The sequence below is a fragment of the Fusarium fujikuroi genome, chromosome FFUJ_chr05 (assembly GCF_900079805.1).
Source record: "Fusarium fujikuroi IMI 58289 draft genome, chromosome FFUJ_chr05".
In the NCBI taxonomy this organism is placed as follows: Eukaryota; Fungi; Ascomycota; class Sordariomycetes; order Hypocreales; family Nectriaceae; genus Fusarium; species Fusarium fujikuroi.
This window is the reverse complement of record NC_036626.1, coordinates 3,730,703-3,750,395: the sequence shown is the minus strand read 5'-3', so window position 1 is coordinate 3,750,395 and position 19,693 is coordinate 3,730,703. Positions and strand designations below refer to the sequence as shown.

Here is a 19,693-nt window from a genome sequence, read left to right as displayed (position 1 = left end):
CTGAACACACTAGATATAGTGATTTGACAGATCGATATAGGCAGGATTGTCTATAAGTCAGTGATATATACCGAGATTTAATATCATTAATTGGAAACATTGACACGAACGGGTCTTGTTCTGTTGATCTTATCTAATCTCCTTGCTCATGATGTTCATTCTCAATAAATGAAGCTTTTGGTGGTTAACTAACTGATTTGAAGCTGACGATTTGGCAGTCACGCTTGAACCAGCACAACGCAATACACTGCAACTGCAAACCTAGGGTACCCTAAACAATGAGACAAGACTATTGAACAAAGCTCACTTTACGTGATGTTGAATAAGCCAGCCATGGCCGGAGCATTGTCTCATCAAGTGATAGTCTAGCTCAGCTCAACGGCCCGGAAACTAGAATGGCCGTCCGTGTCTGGTCTGCCTGCCGTGAACCCTCAAGACCCAATCCTGGGGAGGGATCGTCCATCTTACCGAGCAATGGCAGCCCAGGGCCTGGTCTTTGACGCCATCTTTGGCTCGAACCACCTTGTAACCATCCCTAGTCAAATCTTACCTCACCTTACAGGCTTCTTACTGCAGGTACAGAATGCCTAGACTAAGGCATGTAGGCATGCGGGTCACTTCACTTGTCAAGGAGGTAAAATGACATGGGTTCGCCTGACATGGCCGGGCCTGGCCTTGCCTGGGTTGACAAGAATAGTAATCGACGTCAGCGAAATTCGCGTAGATCTCCAGCCCTCAACCCCTGAAAACCCAACGGCCAAAAATAACAAGATACGCCCGTCCTAATGCCATTCGCCCCACAACGTAGAGAGAAAAGATCTTCACTGAGTTTCCAAAGATACCGTTATAACATAGGCGACTATAGGTAAACGAGAAACCTAAATAGGAGGGGGAAATCTCTGCTGATCTATCTATGTATTTGAAAAATCTTTACCGAAACTACCATGAGATCTTCTATCAACTAACTCAACTTAACTTAACTTGCTCCGCCACTCAGACTATCAAACTATCCAAGCTTTCGAATTTCATAACCTCGCTTCGAATATTCGCATGAATGCATAAATGACCAATTTTACTCCCCCACGCAGCTGACTGACAGCTCAGCGCGCTTCCACGCCTTCGGTCAAGCCGCCTTTTAGTACAGTACAGGCCCTTGCACAAATCTATTCCCAATTCTGCCACCTACAGTTCAACATGTCCATATTCCATCTCCCTTTCCAACGACATGGTCAATTATCCGGCTATCGACGTGGGTCATCTATGCGAACCCCTGTCGCCATCCGTCATCCGTCATCTACATCCGCATGCATCTTCGCTGGTCGATGTCGATGACTTCTTTTTAGACTTTGCACCCCCTAGAGAGAAAAAGCAAAAAGAAAGGAAACCAATTTCTGTCTATACTAGATCCCGTCCAAGTGTGCGATCTAGATCTTAAGAGAACTCTACATACATTATTTGGATGACTTTATGACGAGAAATAAATGTAGTCTAATTTTATTCATAATTTTAGGGTTTATGATAACACATCCTAAATTTCGACCATGTTAGAGTACCCAAGGTAAGTATGTTCAGCTCATCAGGAGGATGGTGTATCCAAATCCTCTGCCAATGTCATCAACACCATCCATACCAGGAAATCATCCCGTCACTAATCAAATCAAGTGATGCGTTATCTCGGCTTCAATTTCTCCATCTTGTCATTTTTACCATAGCTATTTTACAACATGCATAAAGAATACACCCAGTCTGCCCAGGTCAACTAATTGATTACAAAATGAAATGCTCCCTTCTTTGATAAAACAACGCCCGTTTACCCACTACTTTAAGCAAAGTTATCCGATCGGTCCACCCAAATATCCTCCAGTTCCGCAAAGTTAACGAAATGCACTGGTCTGTGCTGGTCGCTATAGAACGGGAGTGGCGTATCCAGCTTGACGTGGACAGGCCTCTTCTCCATTCCAGCAAACGCGTTACCCATAAAGCTGTAGTTCCACTTGCCATCATCCGGTACTAAGAAGAATCCCCTGAACCTTGGGCTCAGCAACAGCTTTCGCTTCTCGCCCATTGTTGTAGTAAATCCTTGAGGTTGATCACTCTGTGTGTCCTTGTTCTCAGCTCCCCACTTGTAGCCTGCCGGTGTAAGGCCCCACGCCGATAGAGATACACTGCCAGGTGTGAATGCAACCGAGACCGTGACCGTGTTGGTCTTGTCCCACTCATTATGCGCATCGAGGAGCTTTGAGTGTTCTGTCACATCCATGGCAGACATGTAAGGTAGTTCGCTGCCAGAGAAGGTGTGGATCACACCCAGAGGCTCCATTCCTTCGAGGAACTCGCTCTGAGGAAGTTGCTGGGGTAATTGGACGTTGCGGAGGCCGCCAATCTGGGGGATCATGACAATACACTTGATCTCCTTGACCTGGTCGTTGTCGGGGGCTGAGGAACCGTACAGGTAGCCGGCCACTTGAACTCTGAGGTCAGCAATGGTGATGAAGCGCTTCAGAATGTTGTTTGGCATGACGTATGTGATATCGTCAAGATCATTATCGACCGACGAGACGTAAATGTTCTTTGCTCGTGTGCGCAAGTTGGATGTAGCAATAGCTCGTGTTCGCCATTCGGTCTTGGAGGCAAACGTTTGCTGCTCGAACTGCGAAGTTGTAGTAACAATGATCTCTTCGCCATGGACATTCTGGGTCTTGGTCGTCACAGCCGTCAACTGTGCCTGCTCTTGTTGTTGCTTCTCAATCTCGGCGGCTTGTTGACGTTGCATTGACGGGGCTGAGATTTCCATACCCAAGATAATGTCTCGCACTTCACTGGTTGTCAAACTGGAGACATTGACATTGTTCTTCTTGCCGTAATCATTCAGGATAAGATCTCGAAGCTGCGTTTCAACCTTGATCCAATCCTCATCTGACAGTGATGGCCAAATGTGGTGCTCATGTGTAATGACAGTCTTGTCAGGTCGGAGGATGAGCTTGGTCTTGTCGGGGTTGACGTGGAGCGCGCGCAGAATAAGAACAAGACGAGAGAAGGCAGTGTAAGATGAAATACTCTTCAGCCACTCGTCGTACAGGTTGAAAAGCACCATCTGAGGTTCAGTGGCACGCAGAATCATGTCTCCAAGCTTCTCCACCTTCATAGCTGCCTGGAAGGGAAGCTGAAGCTCTGAAGCCCGAATAGAAATATTGGGGAAGTCAAGCAAGTGGACCTCGAGAGGGTCCAAAAGACCCTTTCTTGTCACAATGAGCTGCTTGGGTTGTTCTTCCACAGGCAATGATCGGATCAGAGCAGCGACTTCTTCGGCTGTCTTCCATTTGGCGAGCTGACCAAGACGCTTTTGTCCAGCCCAGACACTAGTGTGAATGATCTTCAGGAAAAGCTGTCCGGTCCTTGGGTTGAAGATGAAAATAGCACCGTTGATAGGCTTGGTTGTCAAGTTGCCCTCAAAGGTCTTGTGAATGGTGACACGGTAGACGTTTGTGTCATCGATAAACAACTGTGTCTGGTTGCTAAACAACTCCGAGTAGTTCTGGGAGTTCAAGAACTCCTGGTTACTCTCAGAAGCGTAGAGCTGTAGACCCTTTCGAATACGCTCGCGCAAAACGTACAAAGCGGGGTTGGCCTTCATGATCTTGGCCATAGCCTGCTGCACAAGAACCTTGAGACCAGGGAAGTACATGCCATAAGCAGAGTAGAGGTTGTAGGCAAGATCAATACCAATCATGAGACCAGTAGCTGAGGGGTAAATACTGGCACTATCTGTCGTATAGTCGAGATACTTGGCACGTGTGTACCGTTCAATATCGTGTGAGTCGTAATCGCCATATCGGAGCTGAACATCAATCCAGAATTTGTTGGTAGTGGTCTGTTCAATAACATCCTTGGTATCGTAAAGAAGTGAAGGTCTGGTCACATTCCACTTGTGATTAGAGAAAAGAAGGATATCGGCACATGAACTGTTCATCTTGTAAGACTTTCGAGGATGAATAGTCTCTTTCTGAACTGTTTCGATGCCGAGAGATTCCAGTTCCTGGTCGAATACCTGGCAAAGATCCATAACAACAGACTCGTGGATCTTCTGCCACAAATGAGCTCGGAAGATCTGGATAAGCGAGATCTTCAGAGTAGGAATCTTTCCGTGCAAGAAAATGCCCGTCAAATCAAGCTGAACCTGGAAACCCACATAGACGTTGGCTCGGTTGATGGTGGGTGACCACCACAAAGTGAAGCGACGGTTGGGAATCTGGAGAAGAAAAATATGTTAGTTTGGCTTCATTTTTGAGAGTTTCTTGATAAAAACTGACCTGATTAAGCCCGCTACGCTGAGCGTTAGTCAATTTCTTGAATTTCATCGATTCTGTAAGTGTCTTCGTTAGCTGATGTTCCGTAGAGTGACTCAAATTATGCATCGTGCACATACCTTCAAAGCCACTGTTGTGGAGTACGATGTAGTCGTGTCGTAGATAAAGTTGATCACGATCAACTCGGAAACCAGCCCATTTCGTACTTTCTTCCTCCAGCCGTATATCCTTGATCACGAAACTATGACTCTGCGGTACGAAACGCTCCGAAGCCTTCTTACGCGCGAGAAGACACGGGATCTCTACGACGTTGCCTCGTATTTTAGCAATTAGTTGAGGAGTCTTGTGCGTACCCCTCGGTACCCATACTTCTGTTTTCGTAGTCCATACGGTGAAGCCAAGAGAACGGGCGAGGGCGACCGTATTCCAGAATAGTCTAGAGTGCCAAAGCTCACTTTGAGTGAATACGAAAATGTTGTCATCAGGCTTATAATAACCATCGGTGTCTAAAAGGCCGGCCAGAAGACGAAGTCGAACGGAGCGTGAGTTATTCAGGTACTCAGTGGGTATATGCTTCTTATCGTGCTCATGACCGGTGACTGACTTCGGGGTATATAGATCAAGGTTACGAAGCGCTTCAAGGAGCGTGTTGACACCAGAGGGCCCTGCACGGTGCATAGTTACCTCTTCAACAAGTCGGTCCTCTTCTTCTCGAGTTAGTTCACCGTAGGCTCGAGCACCTGTCTGCAAGCGAGTATGATGTTGGTTTTGGGGCTCGCCATCTTCGTCATCGAATTCGATACTCTCACTGGTAGTTTCAACGAGGTCGATGTTATCGGCATCGTCGTCGTCGTATTCTTCGTCGACGGCAGGCTCACCAACGAGACTCATGAGCTTATCGTCAGACCTCAGTTGGGACAGAGCATCCTCGGGAATCGACAGTGCAGGTGGCGAGTGTCGTTCACGGAAGACTAGGGACGACGTAAATGATGAACCAAGGTCAGGCATAACATCACCAACACGGCGTCGTTGAGGTGACACCGGAGCAGAGCTCAGGGGACTGCTCAGCAAGTGCTTCAGACTGACTGACTCTGGTAGGCCACGGCCCTGTGAACCAGCATCCTGTGACATAGGCTGCGGTGGATCGGAGGCCATCGAAGCAGACTTCTGAGACTCGGGGTCCTGTGCATCGTGCTCGGGACTGATATCGTGCACAGGACTGGAGAGTCTGTCCTGAGAGTCAGTCTCCTGAGAATCGTGTACGACATCTAAAGCTCGTTTCTGTGCTTCGTGCACAGGACTGGAGAGTCGGTCCTCAGAGTCAGTCCCTTGGGAATCGGGTACGACACTCATAGCTCGTTTCTGTGCGTCGTACACGGGACTGGAGAGACGATCCTGAGAGTCAGTCTCGTTAGAATCGGGTACGACACTGATAGCTCGTCTCTGTGCATCGTACACGGGAGCGGAGAGTCGATCCGGGGAGTCTGTCTCGTTAGAGTCTACGACACTCGTAACTCGTTTCTGTGCATCGTGCACATCACTAGAAGCTTGCTTTGGTGGTTGCCAGATACGAGCTTCACCGGGCAGTCGGTTTTCTTGGAACGTCCACCCAGCCGCAAGACGCTGCTTGATAATAGAGCGCCAAGTCTGACGTCTCTCAGGGCGGTTGAGAGGCTTGGGCACGGTGCACGCCGGAAGAGGACGCTCACTGACGGTGGTGGTTCCTACGGTTGAGTACCTCAATCCTCCTTGCCAGACCAGGTGAAGATCAATCTCTGCAGCGTGCTGAACCAAGAAGTCCCGAATCTCAGCCTCATGGTTGTTCATTATTACGGTCGATGACCGTGAACCATCGCCAAGCCAGAGTCCTAAAAAGTACGGGTCAATGGGCACCGGCTGCTCAAGCAACTCGAAACCAGGGGACCTAAAGAGTCTGTACTTGCTCCAATCTTTAGCATCCAGTGCTGCAAACTCCTCGGCGGTCATCTCTACGGTATCGTAACGACGGCTGGCAGAAATTTCCGGGGCGTCCAGAGCTGTCAGAGTTGGGTCATCCACTTCGGAGTCATCTTCACCGGAGTCGTCTTCACCGGAGCCGTCGTCAAGGCCAGAGTCAGTCTGGATACGAAGACTGTCGCCATCTGGTAGTGATGGGAAGGCAAAGTAACGTTCAACCCTCTGGGTTGGTCCACTATAGAAGACTCGTATCCTCAAGTTTGACCGGTTCTTGTTCCAATGCAGGTAGAGGCCTGGCAAGTTGCTGTCGAGTTTGATATACCCATATTTGCCGTTCGACGACTTTTCAAGGAAACGGCGGCGAAGATTACTGAGAGTGACTTCTCCTGCATCGTGCAGCTCACGACTCTTGGCAACCGCTGCCGCGAACGCTTCTTCCTTGCTTGAACAGAAGACTACCGGATGATCGGGATGACCACGAATGACTTTCTCAGGGTTACCCCAAGCATAGACCTGAAATACGGAGTTACTCCCAGTACCAGGAATCCTGACCCTGTAGGACTCTGGGCACGTTCCAATACCTTGCGTACCATTGAGAGCATTTCGAAGGCGGCCTTGTCCTTGTGTGTTTCGCTCAGCCCTTAGTAACACGGCCAGGGCACTCCTGAGGGCGTCCATGAAGCTTTCACGTTGTTTAGTGAGATTCTTTGGTCGACTTGGATCACCAGGATCAGAGCTAGGCTCTGGCAAATCACTAATTTGCTCCTCGATTCGTGCACGGTGCTCAATAGGAGCAGGGCCATCGTAGACATTACTGCCTGCTCGTTCTTTATGAAGGACCAAGATATGGTTAGGAGTAACCACGAGATCTTCCTTAGCATGGCCGAATTTGATACGATACAGACGTTCTGCACCGTTCACGATGTTGAAAGCTCTTCGTGGACCTCCATCGGGGCCGAGTAGCAGGTCACCCTCTTTGACATCTTGGACCAAAACCTCGGAATGATCGTAACGTAAAAGGCGTGTATTCCACGCAAGACAGGCCTTCTCCCAAAAAAGACCTTCCCAGCTAGGGAACCCAGTGGCTTTGAAGAGGGTGTGTTCAAGGATGGTCTCAACTCCACCCAATGCCTGGATCACATCGGTACGATAAGCGTTCAGGTTCCACAATTTTCCATCATGACGTTGACTAGTCCACCAGAAAGGATTATTCTTCATCAATTGATAGATCTTGAATTCAGCTCGAGCTCGGAAACCCTTATCGAAGCTCAGGGTGCTTCGGTCCTTTTGGAACAGGGTGTTGATTCGAGGAAGACCGCGGTCCCAACTATCTTCGAGATCCTCGAGTGTAAGACGACGGTTCTGTTGATTGGCTTCAAGACGTTTCTGAGAATATTCTGTCCAGACACGTTGAGAGTCGATGAACTCAGCCTCCCAAGGAATGATGTATCGGAAAATATTCGGGATGAGGGTCTCCTCATCGTGGGTCATTCCTGCCCTGTAATGAGTAACGCCAGTGTCGGTTTGCTTTGACCAACGCTTATCACTGGCAGGAATAAGAATATGTGAGCCCGAAATCATACCAAGACCACCAAGCTCCTTGGGGGTGTAGAAGACGGCAGGAGGGAAACGAGAAGGCATCTTGGAGTTCAGACCAATCTTGACTCGAGTTTGGATCTTGGTCTCGCACTTGACAATCGTATCAAGCAGGTCGACGGTCGATACGGCCGCCTCACGATAATAAGTAAAGAGTGCAATCAGCGCCGTGTTCCACTTGTTCGCAATCTTGGTGAAAGTTGTAGAGCCCGACGACATGAGAATCTGTCGAATACGATTGTTGAACTTTTGAATATCCTCTTCGGTGACTTGCAGGAAAGCGTGCGCCGTCCTCTCCTTTGTGGTATTGTCGACGAGGGACCACACACTGTCCTTTACCGGGAATTCTTCATTCTGGTTGCGAATCTTGGGGAGAATGCGGACTTCGAAACCACACATAGAGAAGAGCAAGTTCGGGTTATCACGACTGTAAACGCTGACAAAGCTTTCATCCCACTCAATCGTTGTTACGGATCGGGGCAGACGGTTCTTCATATCCCAGAAGACAGCTCGTCCGAGGTTCACATCATGACGCATCAGACGCATGCGAGAATCTCTTGGCCAGCACTTCTTACTCTTGTATCCGATAACGTTCTCAAAGTTAGGGTCGGGTTGTTCGGTAAGGAATCTTTGGATGAGGTCTCGAGACTCCTCAGCAGTAAATCGGAGGAAGATCCAAACCTTGTCGATATATCGAGTATAGAGTCGGATAGGATGACTGGACTCAGTCTCGCGGTCGCGGAATTGCAAGAAGTCGTTGGGGCTTTGAGGAGGTCCAGCAATCTCGCTGGCTCGCTGAGGACCCAGAAGCAGAAGATCCAGTACAAGACCATAGAATTGGAACACGAATGCAGAGAACTGTAAGCCACGGATCATGCCATAACTGTTGACATGGTTCATGTCCTTGTAGGTGAGCTGGACATTGTTCTTGGCTGTGATATAATCCGCCAAATTGTGGTCCATAATCAGTCTGAGAAGAGAGTTCAGAAGCGTGAGCTCCATCTTTTCGTAAACCTTGGATAGTTCCGTCTCAATCATGACATTGCATTCACCGTTCTCAGTCTGCCATACACGGTCGAGGTTGTTGATACCCTGTGCCCACTTGTAAACAAGCAAAGGCGGGACCTCGGAATCTGATGGCTTGATCCAGGCAGGGAAAAGGTGTCGCTGATCTGCTTGATACCACAGATATTGATCCAGGTAAGCATCGCTAATCTTCTCGATAGGCTCAATATCATAGACAGGGTTGATGGTGCTGTAGTTGTCATTCATGTCGATGTTGACTTCCTTGAAAGCTCGCTGGGTAAGCAAGAATCGCTTGATTCGCTCCAATGTGGTTCCAGGGCTATCATATGCTTGCTCAATCAAAGCTAATTCCTCTCGTTGACTCTGGTTGAGACGGCCCTTAACTGAATATGCCTCCCTGAGGCGCTCAAGTGCAAGAATGAGGATCTTGGTGTCGTGCTTATAAGAAACACTTGGGAAGGGAATAGGAGAGAACTTGCGAGACTCAAGCCAATGCACGGTAGTTGTGTAGATGGCAATGGCTTCTTCGGAGGATACGTAAGGGCCATCCTTCATGTGGTTATGCTGGCGTTCTTGCTCAGCCTTGAGCCAAAGTCGAGTCAAACGACCAACGTTCTTCTTGGCGACAGTCTTATCAACGGTAGCTCCGCGTCGAATACGCTCACGGTTGTAGTGGGCAACTGAGATCCACCAATCGGCCTTGGATTTGACGTATCGAAGAATGATGTTCTCAATGGGTGCAGGCAAGCCTGGAACCTTCCAGGGGATATTACTCTTCCAACATCTCCAGGCCTCGGACAAATGCTGAAGCACGGTATTGACCTTGTTCTGCTTGATACCCTCGGGCATCATGTCCATAAGATCAGCCATAACGGACGCGCGGAGCTCCAAATCGAAATGAGACTCCACACGCTGCTTGGTGACGGTCTTTGCAACTCCCTTACTGTGGCGACCCTCAAATTGACGAGACAAAAGGTTTCCTAACCATCTCTCAAGCAAAGGAATAATTCCTCGCATGAAGAAAAGCCAGACCCTCCAAGCGGGAGCCCAGAAACCACATCCAGGACCCTTACCGACAGGTCCAGAATTGAACCGATAGTAAATGAGATGCTTCAGATCCTTGCAGGTTCGAATCTGATGCATCAGCTTATATTTGTATCGGTACATGCCCGTCAGCTGACCAACGTGGTTGAAGGCGTACAGGATACCATCTGCAAGTTGGAAGGCATCAATGTTTCCAAGTCTATACTGAACTTGGGCATCAACGATAAGCTTTGTAAGTCTCAAGATCTCTCGCATGAGATGGAAAGCGTTTCCGAAACGTGACTTCTTTCGCTCCTTGGTAGTCAAGGTCTTGACAGGCTTCAAATTAAAATTGTAATCGAGGTGAAGATACGTCAGGTTCTTGCGGTGGATAAGGAGGTTCAGCATGTTGAAACCCTGGCGACAAACCTGCAGACCAGCCTCGACCCAATCGATGGTTGTCTGTTGGAAGAACTTAGTTTGCTTGAGTGATCGCATCAAGTTCTGCTTGTTTTGCGCCTTGGGCTTCTTCTTGTGCAATTCATTCAATACAAAATTTTTGAGGAGTTTCTGGTACGAGACTCGGACCTTGACTGGAGGTCGATCCGAGGGAGGATGCTCGAGGTACCACTGTTTGACGAGAGGCACATCTTGTGCTCGAACCATGCGTCCAGATCGTCGGTCAAATGGGTAAGGTGCCCACCAAAGTTCGACAGCAGATGATGTGTTCTCATTCTCGATATCCTCGTCGGCAAGGAACGGCTCGACTCCAGCAGGCAGCTCAAAGGCATCGTCTTCGGACTCCTCAATGTTACCAGCGCCAAATATCTCGTCCTCGTGGGAAATCTCCACATTCTTGGGTGCGACGGTTCGCGACGAGATGGGGTTGATGCGACGATCGAAATGGAACGTCGGAAGATCAGGGTCATCCGCACGATTGAATACGACCTGAGGATGTGAGTGCCACGACAAATGAACGCTTCTTGGTAGTGAATTATAGAGGTACGGGTAGGCGACCCTGAACTCGGTTCGAATGGGGTTTCGGAAAATGATACGATCAATCGCATTAAACTCGCCGAAGTCTTCGTCGTTAGGGTCGATATCCTTGTACAGTGGTTCGAAACGAGGGCCACCAGGAAGGGCGACGTTGAGAGCCTTGGCTGTTAACAAGCTCTTAAGGTCGAAGAGATAGAAGTAGTTCTTGTCAACGACATCAGAAACAAGTGGTCGACTCAGACGGAATAATGTCGCCATCTGAGGTAGTGTGAGGTTCCAGGCCTTGTAGCTTGGGCCGTTGACGTGCGGTGTGTCCAGAAGGGGTCTGTGATCGTAGAACCATTCATATACGGCCTCGTCATCTTCTTCGTCCAACTCCATTTGAATGGGCTCGAGGGGCTCAACATCCTCCAAGTTTTCGGCCCACGACAGGGGAGGCTCTTCGTCGTCGAAAGGTGGGAATCGCATGCGCTTGAATAGTCGTCTGTCGGCCTTTTCTTTGCGCATAAATGTCCACATCATAGCCCACTGCGCAAAGAAGACAGGCTCGATAACACGCGGGATCTCGTTGACCAAAGTCAAGCATCCGTTTACATGATAGAGCACCTTGACTTCTCGCGCCGATTCCCATGGCATCGGCATGTTCTCGAGGAGCTTCAGAACTGCGTGTGGCATGAACTTCAGTGCCCCTAAATAGCTTCTTTTATCGTTTGTGAATCTCTTCTGTGAGACATCACCAATATCCTTGACGATTTTTCGGAGATGTTCGGGAGGCATATCAGCCTTTTGGGTCTGCACAAACCCACCCTTTCGTTTCTCCCCAAAGCGGTTTCGGCGCGACCTCACCCATTCGTTCTTTTTCTGGGCGAATTTAGCCATCTGGGTGTCTGTTGGAGGCCGAAAACCTGGAGGAGGTGGAGCTGGGGTTGAAGGAGGAGGAGGCAGCGAAGAAGAGGGCGGAGGAGGAGGAGGAGGAGGAGGTCCCCCATCCTGGGGGAGGAGGCGGAGGAAGCTGCGACATGATTGTTTCTTGATGCGCTGGGGAGAAAGGAATGAATCGTGAAGCTGTCGCTTTTAGGCTGAGCGCCGTTGCGCGTGATTAGTCACGCTACCGGTTCCAAAGCGCTATCAGTATTAATATTAGTAGTAGCTGCTTTTTCGCGGTTGCTTGGTGATGAAATTGATGCTGGTCGCGCAGATTTTGAGCGAGCACGACCAGGGGTAGATGGTAGGGAGCTTTTGAGAAAGTTGCCTTCATCACGATAAATTCTGGGCCATGGTCTTGAGACGCGCTCCAATGTGGGTCTCTTCACGTGACTCTCGCACCTTGGGTGTAAGTCGAAGTTTATACTGAATACAATCCATGGTGCCTGCGACTTTTTTGTAATTTTAGCTAGTATTCTACCATTGGGCTGTAATAGTATTTACTGTTCAGAGTCAATCTCATCTATTCTTTTGTCTATTTGTATATGCCGCTATCTCTGTTCAAACGACCAAACTATCGCTTCCAGTTAGAAGGCCAACTTGTTCTATAGTTTATAGCGAAAATTATGAAGTCAGAAAACCCTACAGCTTCAACTTCGATATTAAGTCATTCATAAAAATAACCTACGCGATGATTTCTATCTATGAAGATTTGTCGAATGTCACCCGTATATAAGTCGTCTTTGCTTTTGGCATTCAGATGAGCCATGACTGTCGCGTCCAGCAGTTTTGTTACAGCCAGCAGAAATGGACCCATAGAATTAAACCTATAAATTCTAAAAGCTTAAAACAAATAGATGCATCACTTATAAACTGAAATAAGTGGTACTTGTAGAAGACCGTAGTTTACCATGCGAGATATGGCCAAGATACAGGGTAGCCTCATCCCGATGGGAACTGTCCAATGATAGCAGCCATAATTCAGACACTGACTTAGGTAATCACCAAAGCTACAATCATCGTCCAAGGTTAGCATCATTCAACTGAACATCACGACGGCCAATTCGTCCCGCAAACCACTTTAGCACGACACAGATCACCGTCAATCAAAATGGCGCACCTCAGTAGGTCAAATGGATACCAATAATTCCGAACTATGCTAACCGCTGCCCTGCAGACGTCAAGCCGGACCCGGCCTACCTCAAATATGCCGGTGCGTGACTTCTCCCCGTCCTCGACGGCAACACTTTCGACTCGAGCCCATCCTGACAATGTGAATAGCTATGATGAAGACGCGCCATCATTACTTCCGATGGACGCCCCGAACTGCCCGGCTCACCTTCATTTACGTGGCCGTGGTCCCCGCCATCATGGGCTACATCGCCTACAAGACCGACGTAAGTCAAGAAGTAGGAACCGCGACGACGACCGAAATGCTGACAAGTGAAGGGACTCTGGGATTTCCGAGCGAAGCGAAAGGGCGACCTCATTTACGAGAAATAAACCTGCCAGGCATTGGAGGGTTGAGTTGTGTACATATAAAGCACCCTGATTGGGATAGAGCCCATGGTAGGGATTCAATTGAACCGAGGTCAACAATGAACGAATGGTCGCCGAGATTGTGACATGTCTGATGAATTGAATGGAAAATGGGTATCATTGACGTGACGCCATCAAATCAAGCACTGGGTGTCTGTTACCACCTCCCTCTGCCTCTTGATCGCCCACCAGAGGTGTCCGGTAATCTTTCGCCTCTTCTCCAATCGCCCATAGGAAAATCTCCCCCGACATCATCCCTCCGGCCAGCCCGTCCTCCTCTCGAGTTCCTGCGCCCAGTACCGTTATCTCGACCTCCTCGAACTTCATGTGGACCCGAAGCCTGCTCCCTTCGCACGCTTGAAGCGGGCGCCACTGAGCCATCCGAGAGTGGTGGTAATATTGCGCAAGTGATGTAGTCGCCAACTACAAATCGACAATCGCTTAGTGTCTTGGTTTTGTCGTCACTGCCTCTTGTGCCATCCATGGAAATGTCACCAGATGTGTCTGCTACGGAACCACCACCCAATACAATGCTGCCGAGGTCCTTAACCCCGTATTTGGGGGGAGCATTTGTGACTGCGGCGGTGTTTCGAAGGTCTGGAAATACCAACTGGAATACGAGACGACATCCCACAGAGGGCGAAGGCAACGCTGACTTTTTGGCGCCTGCAAGTTCCAGAGCCAACTCATTCAGAGTACAGTCTGACCATGTATACACAGGTATATGTGGCGGCAAACTATGCGACTCAAATTCATCTGGCCTATAAGTAAAACGTTAACTTCTTGGGATCTAAGGCCATCTATATTGGATGGGGTCATGTATACCTGTGAAGAGATCCTGTACGATAGAAGAGATGTAGCAAAAAAGGTGTTGTATCTTCGCGTAGTGACTTTTCTGGAGAGGAAGACATTTTATAAGACTGACAAGAAGGTAAAAAGAAAAATTGGGAGACTCTGTTATTATGGTGAGGCTTTGTTGTTTAAGTTACGAATGATGAGAGGCATAACTAAAGTATCCAAATTAACCGATCTATATCCGCTGAAACCATCATGACTTCGCGCTCCGTCAATAATTTGTGAACTCTGACCTGACCACTTACAGACTGCGACAACAAATTTTTGATGAGCAACGCAATCTTGGCAATCTCCCGATATAAAAACAGACCAATTCGAACATTGGATCAACGCTCCTATAGGAAACACCAACACGTCGATAAAAACGCCATCCAATCCACGCCATGGATTTCGCAGCGCTCATGAACAAAGAGCTCTCAAAGAGCAAGAAGAGCTCCGGTAGCGAGGAAAAGAAGTACCTGAAACGTTCAGAAATCGAAGCGCAAAGAAGAGAAGCATACCTTGCCGAACAAAAAGCCCTTGAGGCCGAGCGAGAAGCCAAAGCAGCAGCAAAGCGCAAACGAGAGGAAGATGCCGCCGCCGAGAACGCCGCCCGCGAGGAGAAGCGTCGCAAACTTGCTGAGGACATGCGCAAAAGGCGCGAAGAGCAAGAAGCTGAAGAAGAACGCGCCCGAAGGAAGCGACTTGGTTTGCCAGAGCTGGTCAAGGCCAAGAGCGAAGACGTTAAGGATGGTGAGCATGCCAGCGAGGATATACCAGAGGAGGAGCTCGTTGAAAAGTTGAGGGGGCTGGGTGAGCCAGCTGTATTGTTTGGGGAGAATCACTCTGCGAAACTGAGAAGATATCGCAAGTTGACGACAGTCATGACCAAGGGTCCTATACCGACAACGCTAGAACTCGTGGACGAGAAGGATATGAAGGTGACCACCGAATTACCAAAAGACAAGGAAGGTAGGAAGTGGCTATTTCGACAACTGGCAAGCTACTTTACGATGGTTCTTACAGAGTACGAGCGAGCTATGGAGGCTGAGAAGCGGGATACAAGTGCCAGTAAAACGGCATATAATGCTATGGTACAGACGCGAGAGAACATGAAACCAGTAAGTCATCCTTATTGCCCACAGACAAGATGCGTGCTAACAATCTGCAGCTATTCCGCAAATTTGAGCAAGGTGAACTCGATGACGACATTCTCAAGCCTGTTACAGAAATCGTTCAAGCTCTCCAAGAGCGTCGTTACGTGGACGCCAACGACGGGTATCTACGTCTGAGTATCGGCAAGGCAGCGTGGCCTATTGGTGTTACCATGGTAGGCATCCACGAGCGTAGCGCTCGTGAGAAGCTGCATGATGGAGAGAAGGGCCATGTCATGGGAGATGAGGTTACCCGCAAGTACCTTCAGAGCATCAAACGCTGCCTGACCTTTGCGCAAGTTCGATGGCCGCCCACAGACTTGCGACAGTTGATGGGCTAAAGAATAGTATATAGCCGGAGGCAAGGGCTCGAACTTAATAATGATACCCCCCTTGAACAGGAACAATTGAAACACATGCACAAAAACAGCATTAGATAGAATGATTGATTTCGAAGAATGCTCCTGACGCCTCATTTAATCTACCGTAGTGTAGTTCCATACCCGTAAGTAGATAACCGTGATTAGGAATTCCTAACGCCTGGGTTGTAATGCGATATGCAGACCCTTGGTTAAGGTTGTGATGCCCAGCTCGCCCTGCTCCTTCACTGGGTCAGTTGATAAGGGCCAAGACGGACAATCTTTTACCATTATACACCGAAATTTCTAGGCCTCGACGGCGCCTGGTTGTCCCGGTGCGCTACCCTCACCGTACCACTGCTCATCTATTCCACGACCACCAAGGCCGGGTCCCTTTGTCCTTCCTGCAGCCTCAAGACCAGCGGCAATGAGGCTGATGCGACGGAGTCTCTCCTTGGCCTCCTCCTCGTACTTGGCAGCTACCTCAAGTGCCTGCTTCTGCATCTCAAGTCTCGGGTTGGGTTGGTCTGCAATGAGCAACTATACAGAATCAGTAAGTGGCCAAGTGGTAAAAGAAAGAGTTGCCTACCTGTTCCTTGATATCTAGACGGGCCTTGAGTATTCCTTCGCGGATCATAGATACGAGCTCCATCTCAACTGACTCTCCATCTTGTGCAAATGCTTGGTTCAAGCTCTCAAGGGTGACACATGAGAATGGTATGAAGTACTGGACAATGCATTTTCGTCGGATCTGTGAGTAGAGAGATAGAACGTGGCGCTGTAGGTAGATGTCTAGGAGACAGTCGTTTCGAATGGACTCGAGAATAGCAAGACAGCTTGAGTATCTACCATTGACAAAAAGACTGATGGCCTTGCGAACGTGCGACTCGTGTTCTAGGAACGAGCGGAACGACTGGTTGTCCAAGACTCGACTTTGAAGTTCCTGTCTATCCATAGTCGCCAGGGCAAGGAGACCTCCGTAAACGGCAATGTCGTTTGGGCTAGCGATGTGGTTGTATTGCGCAGGCGGTATGGTGAAGTCGACTTGGAGAAAGTTGTTGGCTGCATCCTTGTAGTGCTTGAGACCAAGGAGCGCAATACCGGAGACAAGCTTTGTGTATGGCTGATATAAACGTTCCTCCTCACCACTCTGAACACCGACGATTTTACCCAGATTGTTCAGAACCATGGTCCAGTCTCGTCTAGCGATGTAGACGTTCACGAGGTGGACGCCGCAATCGATAATGTGTTTGGTGGTGGTTACGTCCTGGCGCATGCGGGTGTACGCCTCGGCTGCTGCCTCTAAATATCCGGTCTTTTCAAAATGCAAACCCAAGTCTTCGTTTCCCATCTAATAAAGTTAGAAGGTTGTATTTTCACAGAGTTTTGAGATTTTCACGCACTCGAATGCTCTCTTTGATCAAATTGTGTTTGTATTGCTTAAGCTGGGTTTCGAGCCGTGCAGCTTCCGTCTTGTTCTCGCGCTCGACTCTATCAATCCATGCTTGATCTTTCTGGGCGTCGGGTTCGTCAGGAGCGGCAAGGCGAATGCAGCCCCAAGCGTCGATGTATAGGGCCACATCTGAGCCTTTCTTGATCTCAGCGATAGCAATCTTGAGCGCGTCGACACAAAGTGATACGGAGGACTTTCCGATGTGGATGAGGCGATCGATTTTTGTTCGCCCTAGATGAGCTATCAGCGGGCACATCGAGAGGGCACCAGTGGGATCAAATTGACTGACCGGTGTAATTCTGAATATAGAGATCGAGGTCGAGCTTTGGTTGTTCTGAAGATGCAAGTCAGCACATGATTCTAATCGCATGTTGAAGCCCATATTCACGGCTTTGCCGACGACACCAGCTCAACAAACCTTGGACAATGATGCCACCCGAGTTTCTCATGTGGGCAAAGTAAGCCGCCAAGGGACTTGATTCGGACATTTCGAAGCTGTGCAAAGCTCATACACACCCAGACACACCTATTAAACAATGAGGGATGGTTACAAAGAGCTATCTGTAACTTGACATGTAGTTTGGTGGATAGCAATCATTTGCTGCTAGGCTAGGCTACAGTGGGGTAAGACAAGGTGGGGGAGGCTCGGTGAGGGGCGACCCAGACCGGGGCAGCATGGGTCAATTTCGGTGAGCCAAGGTGAGGATGTGGATGGCGGTAAGTGGGGAGCCGATTCGGTCCCGAGTCTCCCACGACACTCAGCATCACTTCTGGGGTGCTGAGTGCTGACGATCAAAAAGAAGCTTTTCTGACTACAGCAAGGCTAGCCCTAGGTTTGACTCAGGACTTGATGATGACGTTCTGCGACTTTTCCTGGCAATTAATACGTATCATGTAACTTTCAACTGGAGACTTTACGTACAGTTTTCTCCTGCCATGGCAGAGGCACAGATGCATGTTGGCACATCAGCAATATTCTGAAGCCGAGCACATGGATGGGTGTCCCAATGCAGCATTTCCGCTCCTCCACGAGGACAAAGTGAGTGCGACATTCAGGCCCGGGCAGGAAATAACCACCTGCCTAGTTGCGAACAATATGAGCCCTTTTCACCATTGAGTTAACGTTACGACGATCAACAGACCCTGAATTATCAGAGAATCTAGACAATGTGCTGGAACATGGCTGCAGATACTGTGACTGGCAGGGTAATGCTAGTTCCGGACATGTTAACTCTATTCAATTATAGTTGAGTTAGGTTGGTTTTGTCCAGGAGTTGATGTTTCTGGAAAACAGACGTTGTTTATTAGGTTCAAGCAAGGCCTGATCAAGTTTGATTGAAACTTTGTAGACGAGGTCAAAACAAAGCTTGAACGCCAAGACCAATGCCAAGACTTGTTGCAACACAAATCTACGGCAGATAATTTTCATCGCTCTCTGACCCGACTTTATCGGCCGAAGGAGATGCATATTTTTGGACCAAAGAGCCACGACGATTCCAGCTTAGCGATGGGTCCATAGAGCGATATAGAACCACCGGCACCTTTTCCACCAATAGACCACGAAGCTGAAGTGAATCAGAACCGCGAAGACGCGAGAGGGCGTGCTGTCTGATTCGGCTGCGCCGTTTAGAGCTAGGGCCCAGGCAGGACAGGGCACGGAGGAAACCCGGATGAGAGCCGGAGATTGAGGTTAGGATCCATACATCCACCTCCATCCATTCTGTGTCAAGTTCGTTTTAGTTGGGTGATGTCATGTCTAACGCACAGATTCTTCATCTGGTCGTCGTGATCATCTTCCCAATTCGATTCTCGGGTACGTGAAGAGGATTCGAATCACATTGCATAATGGTCACTACCCAACATGCATGTGGCGCCTTGTTCTCATGCGTGGCGGGCCAGAAGCCACATGAATGGGGATCATCCCGTCCGTCAGCTTCCGTGACTCCCGGAGCCGATGCAATGGTGGTTTCTAAATCCAGTCAATATCAATTTGTACTAGAGGTACTGTACATACCTACCTAGACAGAACCAACACTCGCTCTGCATCTGACCATTTTGATTTTGGACCCTGCTTCTTATCGTAAACGCTACGGATTAAAGCATCTCTATTAGTGTTTGGTTTATCTTATGCTTGTCTCCGTTGCTGCAGCCTGGGTCACACTTCAGCCGGTGCATTAGACTAGACTCTCAATAAGGTATGAACAAAGTTGGAGCGGTCTACTGCTGTTGCGAATAGAGTTGCCTGTGATTTTCATTGATCAACACGCAAACTTCAACGCTATCAATCGACCCCCAAACAAGATACAAGCAATGACGTTTGGTTCCTGTCGTCAACACCATCTTCAAAGGCTTTATCTCGCGATTCCGAGACCCTCTTGGCCTCTCCTCCAGAGACTCTTGCCACGGCTTGACCAGCGCAGATAACACGGAAACAAGATCAATCCCCACAAGTTTATGCCGCTGAGGCTTAGGTTTGCCTAGGGCAGCCACTCACAAGCCTGCCCGGGCTAGGCCATGCGAGTCTCG

The 19,693-nt window shown here is 48.9% G+C and overlaps 5 protein-coding genes; 2 read left to right on the top strand and 3 right to left on the bottom strand.

Annotated features, from left to right (window-relative positions):
* Positions 1–1,822: 1,822 nt before the first annotated feature.
* On the bottom strand, positions 1,823–12,269 carry FFUJ_07926 (probable splicing factor PRP8 (U5 snRNP); the record flags this gene model as incomplete). XM_023578234.1 has 5 exons in its annotated part: positions 1,823–4,249; positions 4,311–4,363; positions 4,427–11,969; positions 12,017–12,029; positions 12,166–12,269. 5 exons carry the CDS (start codon positions 12,267–12,269, stop codon positions 1,823–1,825), a joined length of 10,140 nt encoding a protein of 3,379 aa, XP_023431473.1.
* A 670-nt stretch (positions 12,270–12,939) lies between these two features.
* Positions 12,940–13,331, top strand: FFUJ_07925 (uncharacterized protein; the record flags this gene model as incomplete). XM_023578233.1 has 4 exons in its annotated part: positions 12,940–12,952; positions 13,006–13,041; positions 13,110–13,225; positions 13,278–13,331. The coding sequence occupies 4 exons, from the start codon at positions 12,940–12,942 to the stop codon at positions 13,329–13,331; spliced, it is 219 nt and encodes a 72-aa protein (XP_023431472.1).
* Positions 13,332–13,524: 193 nt separating this feature from the next.
* On the bottom strand, positions 13,525–14,278 carry FFUJ_07924 (uncharacterized protein; the record flags this gene model as incomplete). XM_023578232.1 has 2 exons in its annotated part: positions 13,525–14,128; positions 14,193–14,278. The coding sequence occupies 2 exons, from the start codon at positions 14,276–14,278 to the stop codon at positions 13,525–13,527; spliced, it is 690 nt and encodes a 229-aa protein (XP_023431073.1).
* Positions 14,279–14,605: 327 nt separating this feature from the next.
* Positions 14,606–15,696, top strand: FFUJ_07923 (related to potassium channel regulatory factor; the record flags this gene model as incomplete). XM_023578231.1 has 2 exons in its annotated part: positions 14,606–15,322; positions 15,373–15,696. 2 exons carry the CDS (start codon positions 14,606–14,608, stop codon positions 15,694–15,696), a joined length of 1,041 nt encoding a protein of 346 aa, XP_023431072.1.
* Positions 15,697–16,020: 324 nt separating this feature from the next.
* On the bottom strand, positions 16,021–17,655 carry FFUJ_07922 (related to COP9 signalosome complex subunit 1 (G protein pathway suppressor 1); the record flags this gene model as incomplete). XM_023578230.1 has 5 exons in its annotated part: positions 16,021–16,254; positions 16,304–17,065; positions 17,118–17,398; positions 17,457–17,501; positions 17,586–17,655. The coding sequence occupies 5 exons, from the start codon at positions 17,653–17,655 to the stop codon at positions 16,021–16,023; spliced, it is 1,392 nt and encodes a 463-aa protein (XP_023431071.1).
* Between the last annotated feature and the right edge of the window lie 2,038 nt (positions 17,656–19,693).